Source organism: Myxine glutinosa, chromosome 3 (assembly GCF_964187855.1).
Source record: "Myxine glutinosa chromosome 3, kmMyxGlut1.1, whole genome shotgun sequence".
Classification (NCBI taxonomy): Eukaryota; Metazoa; Chordata; class Myxini; order Myxiniformes; family Myxinidae; genus Myxine; species Myxine glutinosa.
The window spans coordinates 178,821,278-178,833,777 of NC_136263.1; the positions used below are offsets into that span (position 1 = coordinate 178,821,278).

General features: G+C 42.5%; 1 protein-coding gene across 4 annotated transcripts in view; it reads right to left on the reverse strand.

Annotated features, from left to right (window-relative positions):
- The window catches only part of LOC137423021 (uncharacterized), a 37,973-nt gene that overhangs the window by 7,889 nt on the left and 17,584 nt on the right, over window positions 1-12,500 (reverse strand). Inside the window, exons 3-7 of one of the 4 annotated variants that reach the window (XR_013622901.1) lie at window positions 10,050-10,208; window positions 5,624-5,756; window positions 3,095-3,345; window positions 2,757-2,946; window positions 2,584-2,624 (exon numbers count right to left, since the gene is read on the reverse strand). Coding sequence is in view for 3 of the 4 variants with exons in the window: in XM_078774772.1 (XP_078630898.1) it covers window positions 2,590-2,624; window positions 2,757-2,904; window positions 3,241-3,345; window positions 5,624-5,756; window positions 10,050-10,208 (580 nt within the window). In the remaining variant the exon portion in view is untranslated. The remainder of the gene's footprint in view (window positions 1-2,583; window positions 2,625-2,756; window positions 2,947-3,094; window positions 3,346-5,623; window positions 5,757-10,049; window positions 10,209-12,500) is intronic. The other 3 variants (XM_078774772.1, XM_078774773.1, XM_068109789.2) reach the window with 3 other exon arrangements.

A 12,500-nucleotide genomic window follows, 5' to 3' on the forward strand; every position in this document is an offset into this window, starting at 1 on the left:
CACATTCAGATCTTCACCAAAATCGAATCGATTCGACCTTGTCACACCCAACCTGACACCATGCAACGTCAGGTTTATGTTTCGTATCGATTGAAATACTTTTATTTTTCAGAAAGCTCTGTGGCAATGGAACTTGTGAGTCGTACCAATGCCAAAATGGTCACGCATTCTGGGATGGCCATCGTGGCTAGTGCTGTGATCATGGAAAAGCCCCTCAAAATGACATCTGAAGCCACACTCAACTGTTGATTGTCGAAGACCACTCCCCAAGCATTTCCCATGGGCATCAAGTCACATTGCCACCCACATGACACGATGACGTTAGACTATCACCAAGTCAAGAGGGGAGTATGGCTGGGCGGTATGCCTGCTAAAGCGTAACGCAGGTGTCCAAAATCAACCTCAGGGTGAACAGGACTCACCTGTAGAGGGTAAGGACAAAAGCTTGCTTGAACTTCATTTTTCAGTACGAATACAGATCGTGAAAGCATGGCCGAGTTATCTTTTTGCCTTTTTGGGTTTGAAGCAAGAGGTGTTGGAAAAGTTACCAAAGGGATAACTGGTTTGTGATGGCTGAGTGTCCCCAACCACGGTGGCGCAGTGATGGGGGTGGGCGGAGGGGGCGACTGCACCAGGTGCGAAGTGAATGGGGTGCCAAATTACACCCTCAAAAAAACGTTTTCATGATCCATTTGGTTGTATTTCATATAAATTATAATAATAATAATAATAATAATTCATTTATTTTGTATAGCGCTTTTCATGAAGCCCAAAGGCGCTTTGACAGAGTGCAAAACATAATGCATAACAAAACATGAAAACAACAATTGCAAAAAGACAACAATCAATAGGGAAATATTTAAAGCAAAAGGAGGGAGAAGGAGAAGTGATAGTCAGGGGTTAAATGCTGTGGGTTGAATGTTGAATGCAGTGCTGAACAGGTGGGTCTTGAGTGATGTTTTGAATGTGGTGAGTGAGGAGGAGTCTCTGATGGTGTGAGGTAGTGAGTTCCAGAGGGTGGGAGCAGCGATGGAGAAGGCCCTGTCCCCCCAGGATCTGAATTTGGTCCGGATGGGGGGGGGGGGGGGGTCAGGAGGTTGGTACCAGCAGAGCGGAGGTTGCGGGTGGGAGTGTGTCTGGAGAGGAGGTCAGCCAGGTAGGATGGGGCCAGGTTATGGAGGGCTTTGTAGGTCAAGAGGAGGATTTTGTACTGGATTCTCTGGGAGATGGGGAGCCAGTGAAGCTTGTAAAGGACGGGGGTGATGTGGTCACGGGTCCGGGAATGGGTGAGTAGACGGGCAGCGGAGTTCTGAATGTATTGGAGGATTATAATACAACAAACTCGTCAGATCACGATAAGCAACTTTCAGAACCATGTTTTACAGTTTAAAGTCCGTGCTACGTGTCAATGTGTCAGGTCGATGTTTATAAACTCCTTTCCATCCGGATTCACTTTTTTCTTAATTCCTATTTCTATCACCTGTCACAGTAAATAAATCCATGTTACCGTGTTCCGGTGTTGCTACCTTCTGCGTAGATCTCTAATCTTGTATAATGAGGTTTAATAATAATGCACTCGGTAATATGGAGATTGCCCATTGACCCAAGGGATGGAGGGGTGTAACTGTTGGACGTTTGTTACTTCCAACAGGAATTACGTCGATCAAATCTAGACATCTGAGGTGCTATGTCCCAATCAGCGACGGCCAGGATCACATGTCAAGTGAGTTCTTTAACTTCCTTGCCTTCCTCTGCTGCTCTGTCTTATCAGCTCTTGTCTCGAGGCCATAGAAATACCACACCATGCTGCATGCATGTTTGATGTAGTTGTTGTTGACGACCTTGTAGCATACCTGCCTGCTCTACTGCTTCAGCACCAGTTTACCTTTCACCAAGCCCATGTCTGCTTGGACCAGGGCCGAGATTATATGTTTGTTATTATTATTGACAAATGGTACGAATATTATAATATTGTTGTTAATATTATTAGTATTAATAAATGCTTTGTTACAATGTTATCATTGTTTTTGTTATTTATTTTGTAATAGGAATACCATGCCATGGAAGGACCTATTAAACTGCTCTATACACCTTAACGTTGTGCGTGTTTAGAAACATGGGCGCTCTTCCGTATTATTTGTAGTTAATAAGCCTAATAATCTCAGGAGATCATATATAATTATATTCTAATTTTCAACATTGAAGCTAATTTTGAATTGGAAAGATTTTGGAATGAGAACTATAAAGAGATGAAAAGACTAGATTACAAAAACTTATTGTACATCAAGGAGGTTTGCATGTCAATCAAGTCAGAACCATTTGTTCAACTTCTCTCAGGGTATCATGGTCAGTAACACATTGCAAGGAATGGTGGAAGACATCGAGAGCAACATTGTGTCATTCCTCTTTCGGAGCAAGTGCAAGTTCAGTGTTCAGATTCAGTTCAGACAATGAACGGTGTTGAATCTTGCGGATCGTTTCCACTTGGGAATCGCCAAGCTTTACACAAAATTTGATGCAGTAGCGTTGTTCAAGTTTTTCCGTCATTTTGTCAAAAACGAAAATCCGACGGCGCTCACTTACATGTCCTCACTCATCGGCGGTCTGCCGTCGAATGACAGCTTCTGCAGGTGGGAAAAAATTCACGCGTGCGCATTAGGATCGCCTACATACGTGCACCAATCAACGCCTCCCTAGCTTCTTTTTTTTTACAAACGAAAAATAAAGGTCGGATACTTTTTGAACACACTACGTACGTGCTGTGGCCTTCAGGCAGTATTCCAAGATCTCCTTGAGCGATTCATTTGGATTTGTCAGGGCTCTGGGATGGCAGATTTCCAACATCGTTGTCCATATCAGATGCAGTGGTATGGTGATGTGACCATCATGGTGGTATAAACAATGCTTCCAATTACAGTATTGCAGAAAAGCTGGTCAGGCAGCATTCTCCAACATGTGAAAAACACACCTTCATAAAGCACTTGCTGCTTGGCAGTGTAAAGATATGCACAGGTTAATTTCATGTTCGAGTGTGCTGTCCCGATACATTTACATAGAGTGCAGGACAAAATGCATTTTAAAGCTACAATCGTACCTGTTGGTATTACTGTGCTTTGTGAGTTGAATTTGTCTTTTCATTGTCCATGAAAAACGTTTGAAGTACAAAAATAAAGCTGAAAACAGAGGGTTAAAAATACATGAGATGTGAAAAAAAAGCAACATGAGGTGACCAACACTTACCCATCCACCCTGCTGGGAGATCCAAGGTACAATGTAGAAAAGGATTGCCTCCTGCACCCACATCATGAGTGTCGGCATAAAATCTGTCAGTGCACTGGTGAACACCTGCAGAGAATAAAATTATACTACTTAGTGCAAGATTTCAAAGATGAATATCATGAAGGGATGTGATATGGCAATAAAACAACTATGTTACTTGCATTTCGGTGTCAAGAGACAGGATTCTTGAGAGGGTTTGTAATTTTTTTTATTTTTTTTTGGTATACTGAATCGAGGCTCGTGAAAGAGCTAACATTTATTTCACAAACAAATCAACCAGACAAACAAAATATATAAAAAGAGGGAGCGGAAGACAAGATGGGGAGAGAAGGGGAAGCACACAAACATAACATTTGAGAGCAGGGAGAAGTGTGGGAGGGAGAGGGCTTGGGGGGAGGAGGCGTGGGAAGGGGGAGGGGGCGTGGGAGAAGTATAAAACACAAGGACACCAAGGACTTCCAGGACAGAAGTTGGTATTTCAAAAAAGTGGATTTGGGGTGAAATTAGCAGGGGTAGAAAAGATCAAGGTTTTGGATGGGGGAAGATAAGAGATGGTGGTGAACAGCTGTTTTAAAGACCTTGAGGGTGGAGTGGGATTGAAGAGAGTGAGGGAGTTCGTTCCAGAGGCGGGAGAAAAGAGGAATGAAGGAGTGAAGGTGAGCAGAGAGTCTTGGTTTTGGCAGTTTAACCATAAGAGGGTTGCAGGCAGATCTTGTGCGACCTGTAGGAATATTTGGGGGACAGAGCCCAGAGAGAGCTGGGGGGGGCAAGGCCAGAGAGGAGTCGGTAGAAGACGGAAAGACCACCAACCTGCCTGCGGTGAGTGAGTGAAAGGCCCTCGGAGGTAGCTTCATCGCGGGAGATTCCAATGATTCTGAAGGCTTTGGTTTCAACAGCGTGAAGACGAGCTAGGTGTGAGGCAGGAGCACCAGCCCAGAGGGGAGAGCAGTATTCCATTGAGCTGCGGATGAAAGCCTTGTATGTGGTGAGGAGCTCAGGTTTGCCAAGGAAGGACTTCGCACGACGGAGGATGCCCAGTCGGCGACTGGCTTTGGAGGCCAGATTTGAAATGTGGTTTTCCCAGGAAAGATCATGGCAAATAGTGAGACCCAAGATATAGATATTGATATTGTGACCTTGTATGTGGTGAGGATATAGTGAGATAGATATTGCAGTCATTTGTAAGAAAAAACAAGTTCTAAAAAGATGCTTGGAGGAGGGCGGTCCCCCGTCTAGTTCAGAGGCGTGCGGCCCACTGACCTGTTCGGAGGTGTGCGGTCCCCTGACCCGTTCGGAGGCGTGTGGCCCCCTGACCCATCCAGAGGCATGCGGCCCCCTGACCCGTTCGTAGGCATGCGGCACCCTGTCCCATTCAGAGGCGTGCGGCACCCTGTCCAGTTCGGAGGAGTGCGGCCCCATGTCCAGTTTAGAAGGGTACAGCCCCCCAGTTCGCTTCAGAGGCATGCAGCCTATCGCTCACTTCAAAGGCTTGCAGACCCTTGTCCAGTCTGGAGGCATGCAGCCCTTTGTCCGGTCCCCTGTCCAGTCCGGATGCGTCCGGTCCCCTGGCTTGTCCGGAGGAGGCATGCTCCCCCATCCCCCCCTGCCCTCCCCCCCCCCCCCATCTGGTTTGGAGGTGTGCACCCCCCTGTCCGGTACGGAGGTGTGCGGTCCCCTGTCTGGTTCGGAGGCATGCGTCCCCTTGTCTGGTTCAGAGGTGTGTGGCCCCTATTATGTTCAAAGGCGTGTGCTCCCCTCTCTGGTTTGAAGGTGTGCAGCCACTGATTTTGGGAGAAAGGTGCCATCTACCACACTCATCCACTGCACCTCAAGGCTATAGAACAGAAGTAACTAGAATGGCATTCGGTAGAGTGCATACCCTGGCCAGACTGAGCAGATTACATTTTGTATCCCACTGATAGGTCATATCTGGATTCGGACCTTAACCAAAATCTCATTGGCTTGTTCTTGTCACTTGCTCAACTCAACCACCTAGTTTTGTCATAATTTGTCCACAACTTTTTGAGATATCGTGATATATGGTACATCATTTTTTGGCCCATCCCCCAATGGTGAAGAATCTCTTTGAAAATTATATTATCCAGATCCAGATCTTCATCAAAATCCAATCAGTTCGGTCTTGTCACATGCACAACCTCTCCATCAAATTTCGTCTGAATCCATCCATAAATTTTTGAGATATCCTGCTCAGAGACAGACACAGCCAGACAAACAGATAGTGGTGAAGACAATCTCTATCCACCTTTGTGGTGGAGATAACAAGCAAACCCCTATAGAGGAACATGATTGTAATGGTTCAGAATGTGAGCATGAGTTCACTTACTCTCATTATCAGTTTATATGCAAAGTAGAAGAGTGTTGCTGCACAACCCCAACTCATTCCTCTTGAGAAAACTTTTTTGACGATAGTCATGAACGACTTGTGACTTATGCGCAAATCAATTTTATTGATCTCCCTGCAGTGAGGACACAATAATATCAGCAAAATCAAATCCTCTCAAGCGGTTTGTTAACATCATCATCATCATCATCATCTACATCATATAAATCATTATCAAATATTCTGCTTTAGGAGTTATCAGAGTATGCATTTCCATTAATTCACATCAATCCGTGGAACACAGTAGTCCTCAAAAAAATAAACAGATTATGACCAAATATAACTTTAGGCTTCTCCAAGCTTTGAAAGTAGAGTTCCAATACATTGATAAACGGAAAGGGCACTCGATAGAGATAGAGCGCATACCTCCACCACACCCTGAACCAAAATCACTTAAAAAGTATATATTAACCGGATCTAGATCCAAATCATAACCAAAATCTAATCAATTCATCCTTGTCACACACCCAACCGGTCCACCAAATTTCATCCGAATCTGTCCACAACTTTTTGAAATATCTTGCACCCAAACAAGCAAACAAACAAGAAGACGTCATGCTGAGCACGATACTTGCAAAATCCACCCCCCCCCCCCCCACCCCCAAAAGTTTTCCATTAATACAGCAAATTTTCCATTTCATGAAGATTAAAATTTACGATCTTGATCAAAGCTCGGGTCAACAGGATGAAAAGTGACGATTTTGCAGATGAAAAATGATGATTTTAGGAATTTGACCTTGAGTTGACCTTTGACCTTTTGACCTCAAAATAGTTGGTTTCCCAATTCAGTGAGGCAATACACAAATGCTGTTCTATTTTCAAGTCAATCAGATGAACATTGATGTGTTTTCAGATGAAAATTGATGATTTTGGAAGTTTGACCTACAGTTGACCTTTGACCTTTTGACCTCAAAAATAGTAGGTTTCCCAATTCAGTGAGGCAATACACAAATGCTGTTCTATTTTCAAGTCAATCGGTTGAAAATTGATGGCTTTTCAGATGAAAATTGATGATTTTGAAAATTTGACCTTGAGTTGACCTTTGACCTTTTGATCTCAAAAATAGTTGGTTTTCCTATTTAGTGACTCGGTGTGCAAATGCTGTTTAATTTTCAAGGCAATCGATTTAAAATGGCGATTTTTGAAATTTAACCTCCAGATGACCTTTGACCTCAAAATCAATGGGCTTCTCAATTGGGACCACCTATACAGCTTGGTGAAGTTTCGTGACGATCGGTTTAGAACTGTGACCTGTAGGCCGGTGACAAACAGACAGACAAACAGACAGACAGACAGACAGACAGACAGGCAGAACCACAAACGCAAACGCAACCGACCAAGAAAGACATCATGTAGAGAGCGATACTTGTGAAATCCCTAAAATAAATTTGACCTCAAAATAATTACCTCTGCCCACCTGTGTTCACCCCTGTCTGTGAACAGGATATCTCAAAGTTGTGGACGGATTCAGACAAAATTTTGGTGGAGAGGTTGAGTACGTGACAAGGATGAAATGATTAGATTTTGGTGAAGGTCCAAATACGGATCTGGATACGAGATTTCTTTTTTTCTCAGTGATTCTTCACCATTGATCGGTCCAAAACGACATATAGTACGATATTTCAAAAAGTTGTGGTTGACCTTTGACAAAATTAGGTGTATGAGTTGGTTAGACGACAAGAACCAGCTGATTAGATTTTGGTTCAAGTCCAAATCCAGATCTGGCCTGTCAGTGGGCTAGAAAATGTAAACTGTTCAGCCTGCCAGAGGTATGCTCTCTACTGAGTGCCGTTTTAGTTGGTGGCTTAATTCAATGAACAAATATGCAAATTATCTTCAAATTTCAAGTCAGTCTGAGGAAAATTGACAATTTTAGAAATTTGGCCTATGTTGAGCTTTTGGCATATGTTGACCTCAAAAATAATTGGGGGTTGAATTCAGTGACCTGACATTCAAATCGTCTTCAAATTTCAAGTTAATCAGATGAAAAGTGATGATTTTAGAAATTTGACAAAATTGTTGACCTTTGGCCTATGTTGACCTTTTGACCTCAAAATCAATAGGCTCCTACCTTATGACCAACTCTACCATTTGGTGAAGTTTCGTGAAGATCGGTTTAAAATTGTGACCTGTATGCGATTGACATACAGACAGACAAAATAACACACAGGACCAACCAAAATTCTAGAAATATCTTCGATTTTTACAATTAACAGACAGACAGACAGGGTTGATAACATAACCTCCCGTCCGACACCTTCGGTGGTGAAGGCAATAAGTGTTCAAGTTCCAGTGGAGGAAAGAGCAAAGCAAGTTTTTTGGGGTAAATTGAAGCGGATGAAATATGAGTGGGAGTGTCCGATGTTTGGCTATTCGATGATAAAATATACAAAAAGGAAATAATTGCAAAACAAGAGCAGAAATGTAAAATTGGTACAACCTACAGATGTATAATATTACATACACAAAGAAATGTAAATATGTTCATACAATTGTTGAATTTCAAAATGAAGGTTAATATTGTTGTGGCAATGACTCCGAGTCCCTGGTGTTGGGCTAGCGGCTAGGGTGCCAGCTTAGGATCCTAGGATCCTGGGTTCGAATCCCGGTCGATCGCTGAATTAACGCCAGGGGGGTTGACTCAGCCTGTCATCCTTCCGAGGTCGGTAAATTGAGTACCAGTTCACTGGTAATTCCCTGTTTGTCGTAAAAAAGGTGACAAAAAGGGTTGGCGGCAGGAAGGGCATCCGGCCGTAAAACATCGCTTCAAAAAGGGGACCAAAAAAACAACAACAACCACGGTCCCCGAAAAAGGCCAACCCCCGCTTGCGGGGAAAAATTGCCTCTAAAGGTGGTTCAATGACTCCGAGTGGTTAAAGATGTTTAATGTAGCGTAGTTATTTCCTTCCTGAGTGCCTCAGCATAAGCATAAAGTAATTAATTGTGATATTAGATATGCATCACTTATGTAATAGTTAAACACTGTCAACCTTCCCTGTTGTGCTGATCTAAAATTGTCAACCCTTTTCACCTCATTCTTACTGTTCTGCCCTCTGTAATCAGTTTTAAATGTGTATTTAGCATTCTGGTAGGCCTTGATGTGCACGTTTAGTCGGGGAATGTCGTTGAGCAGCCTGAGCCGGGCCACAGCTGTGAGCCACCACATAAGTGAGAGGTCACGGAGGGGTCGCTATGCCCATCGGGCCAATGGTGAGTGAGATGGGAGGAGGTGTCAAGCGTCATTGGTGATGTGTGTGGCAAGCTCATAAAACATGCGGGTGAGGAGAAACGGAGGGGAGAATATCTTTCCCTCTCCTTCACGGTGGCGCAGTGCTGTCTGGCGTGACCAAGACTTTCCATCATCACTACACCTGCAGAACTCACAGCGACAATTTTTTTCAGTCTGTTAATTCCCACTGCCTCTCTATCGTGTATGCATTATGCCTTAAGGCATAAATAATGTAGGCATCCTGTTCGTTAGTTCGTGGGAGTGTATGACCGGTTAGTGGATTAAGGGGGTTGTTTGTTTATTTATTACATACGCTTAGTTCCTTCTGTTCCCTCTCCTTGACCATCGATTCATTGGTAATAAACCTGACTTGTTCACAGATGAATTCTGCCTCTGGTGGCTGCTTCATTTGGTGGTTGTAAATACCCCTTGAGAGACAATAGTCCCATCCATGATGTCGTGGTTTCCACGCCGCTTATCAGACCACATCACTTGGTTTAGGTTACTCAGCCTATATTAGATTCAGTCATGTGATGCCCATCGCAGTAACACTTAACCAACTTGACAGTCCCACAGGTACAGTATCGGGAGTGGAAAGGCCGTAATCCGGCTTTTGACTGCCGGCTCAGTTGACCGTTACGGCCGCTTTGACGCAACCCGCCAGATTCAAAGCAGGCAACCGGAATGGACCGACGGCTGTAATAATATTATAAAAAGTGATTGTAATATTTGTTGCTTCAAATCGAATAAATCGATTCTTAATGCAGTGTTTTATGAATGTCTCAATTTATCGATAATTATTAATATTCGTACATGCACGTGGGAGTGTGTGGTATAACACCACGACACCGAGACAAACACACACAATTCATTATTTGGAGAGCGCTGTGTAGCTGCATCTATCTGTACAGGATATAAAATTGCATCTGCACAAAATAACTGCATCTGTATAAAAGAAGCATCACTAATTTGTTTTCTAATTCCTAACTATTAAGGACATCTAATTGTGATCGTTACGCAATAATGACATCTCATGATGGGGAGGTTATGAGGACAGGACCTCTTCATATTTTAAACGAAGAAGACTCTATGTGCTGATGGCTGGATAGTAACTGGATAGAAAATTAACATCATACTCACTGCTGTAGCACCTCATCGGCATCCAGCTTCTGTGCAGCAGCCAATAATTTATCAACAATTCTATTGATGGTGTCATCACTCTCTTCAGATTCGCCACCCAGGTCCTGAAGGGTGGGCCTCTTCTCAATGTCGTCGAATGATGCTCGCTGAAAAATGAAGCTACAGGGTGGAGGAAATCAGACTTTGCTCAACTATCCACAGCTTCCATCAAGCATGACCAACCTTGCCCAGCACTAACCAATGCCAGTGATTAATGGATCGCTATCAGTGAGTGCCAGTGAGAAACACTTATCAGATCTTCCATGGATCACAATGCTATACCACCTATGTCAGGTGTTTAACTTGCAGTGTATATTGAGAGAGGATTTTGGCGTTTTGAAAAATGCACATTTTACTTGATCCTTTTCAAAACCTCATTTTAACTGTGATTCCGAGTCTAAAAGTAGATGATATTTCAGGCCTTAGTGTTGTATATTCAGCAGAGAAGACAGACACCCTTCAGAAAGTGATGCATAACATATACAAAAATGTATAGAACAAAGTAAAAATCATTTTGAGGACTTGGGTTTTTCAAACTTGAGGATGTACTATAAATGTGTGTGTGTGTGTCATGTTTTTGTGGAGTTTACTGGAGCTTTCTGATGTGGAATGTGACACACCAAAATGATCATCACGACCTCATCCTTGATTGGAAGAAGTTTTATACTTGTCGAATTATGACGTCATAATGGAGGCACCTATGACATCACCATTACCATATTTTATTCCCCATGGAGAGTTCTTTACAATGGGCCATGTCTCAATTTTTTCTATTCAGTGCTTTCCGAGATATAGAGGTGCAAAGTTTTTCGATTTTTCCAAGATGGCGCCCGAACCACGTGACCGATGGTTCGGCCGCCATCAAGATATCCAAGAACACGTAACCTATGACGTCATAATTATCATTTAAAAATTCTACACGTTGAATTACACCCATGGTGAAAATTTCCTGTCAATCGGACCAACGGTTGCAGAGAAAATCATATTTATTCTGTGCGGACAAACAGACAAACAAACGGACTCAAATACAATACCCTCTCCTCTGGCGAGGGTAACTCGAACGGCACTCAGTGGAGATCATACCTCCACCAGGTGAACAGTTTACATTTTGTATCCGAGAGTCAACCAGAACATCACAATACAGAATCACATTTCATCAAAATCATCCGTCCACAACTTTTTGAGATATCCTGCTGAGTATCATTTTTGGCCCTTGCATTAGCAAGGCTAACCCCCACTCTAGCAGGGAAAATGGCCTTAAAATGCCTGTTGTTGTGTTGTTGTTATATCATTTTTGGCCCTATCTCCCAATGGTGAAGAATCGCTTCAAAAATTCCACTCGCCGAATCTGGATCCGGATCTTCACCAAAATTTAATCGATTCGTTCTTGTCACACACACACAACCTGTCCACCAAGTTTCGTCCAAATCCGTCCATAACATTTTAAGATATCCTGCTATATGTTGGTTTTAGCCTTATCACTCAATGGTGAAGAATCATTTTCAAAATTAAATAATTCTCATATCCTAATCCATATTCAGATCTTCACCAAAATCGAAACTATTTGTCCTTGTCACACACACGACCTCTCCACCAAGTTTCGTCCAAATCCATCCACAACTTTTTGAGATATCCTGTTATGTATCGTTTTTGGCCCCATCTCCTATTTGTGAAGAATCACTTGAAAAATTCTAGTAGCCGGATCCGAATCCGGATCTTCACCAAAATCTAACGATTTATTCCTTGTCACATCTGTGCCAAATTTCGTCCGAATCCATCCACAACTTTTTGAGACATCTTGTTCACAAACGGACAGACAAACAGACAGACAGACAGGGGTGAAAACATAACCTCCATCCACCTTTGGTGGCAAAGGTAATGGAAGGCATCTGAAAATGCAAAGCCCGTCCATGTCCGTTTGTATTCAGACGTCTTTTTCTTCTTCTTTCGTATGCTCAAAATAAGGAAAGCAGTTTAAAATATATGTACAAAATGAAAATTGATGATTTTATGCGTTGACCTTTGACCTTTTGATCGAAGAAAAAAACAATTGGCTTCTTGCTTTTGATTGGTGAACCAATTATGTGACCCAATATGCAAATTATTTAGATTTCCGGTCAATTGGGTGAAATTTGATGATGTTACACCACCTTGACCTTTGACTTTTTTTACCAAATTATTAATTTGCCTTCTCCATATTCTCATAATAAAGATTTCATGAAAATTAAATAACAAAATTGAAATGGTCAATTGAAATTCCAGGTCAATTTGAATGAAAAGATGATTTTATGCGATACTGACCTTTGACCTTTTAACAAAATTATTAATTTCCCTTCTCCATGTTATCATCATAAAGCTTTGGTGAAAATTTGATGACAATAGCTCAAATGGTAAATACAAGTTACAACACAC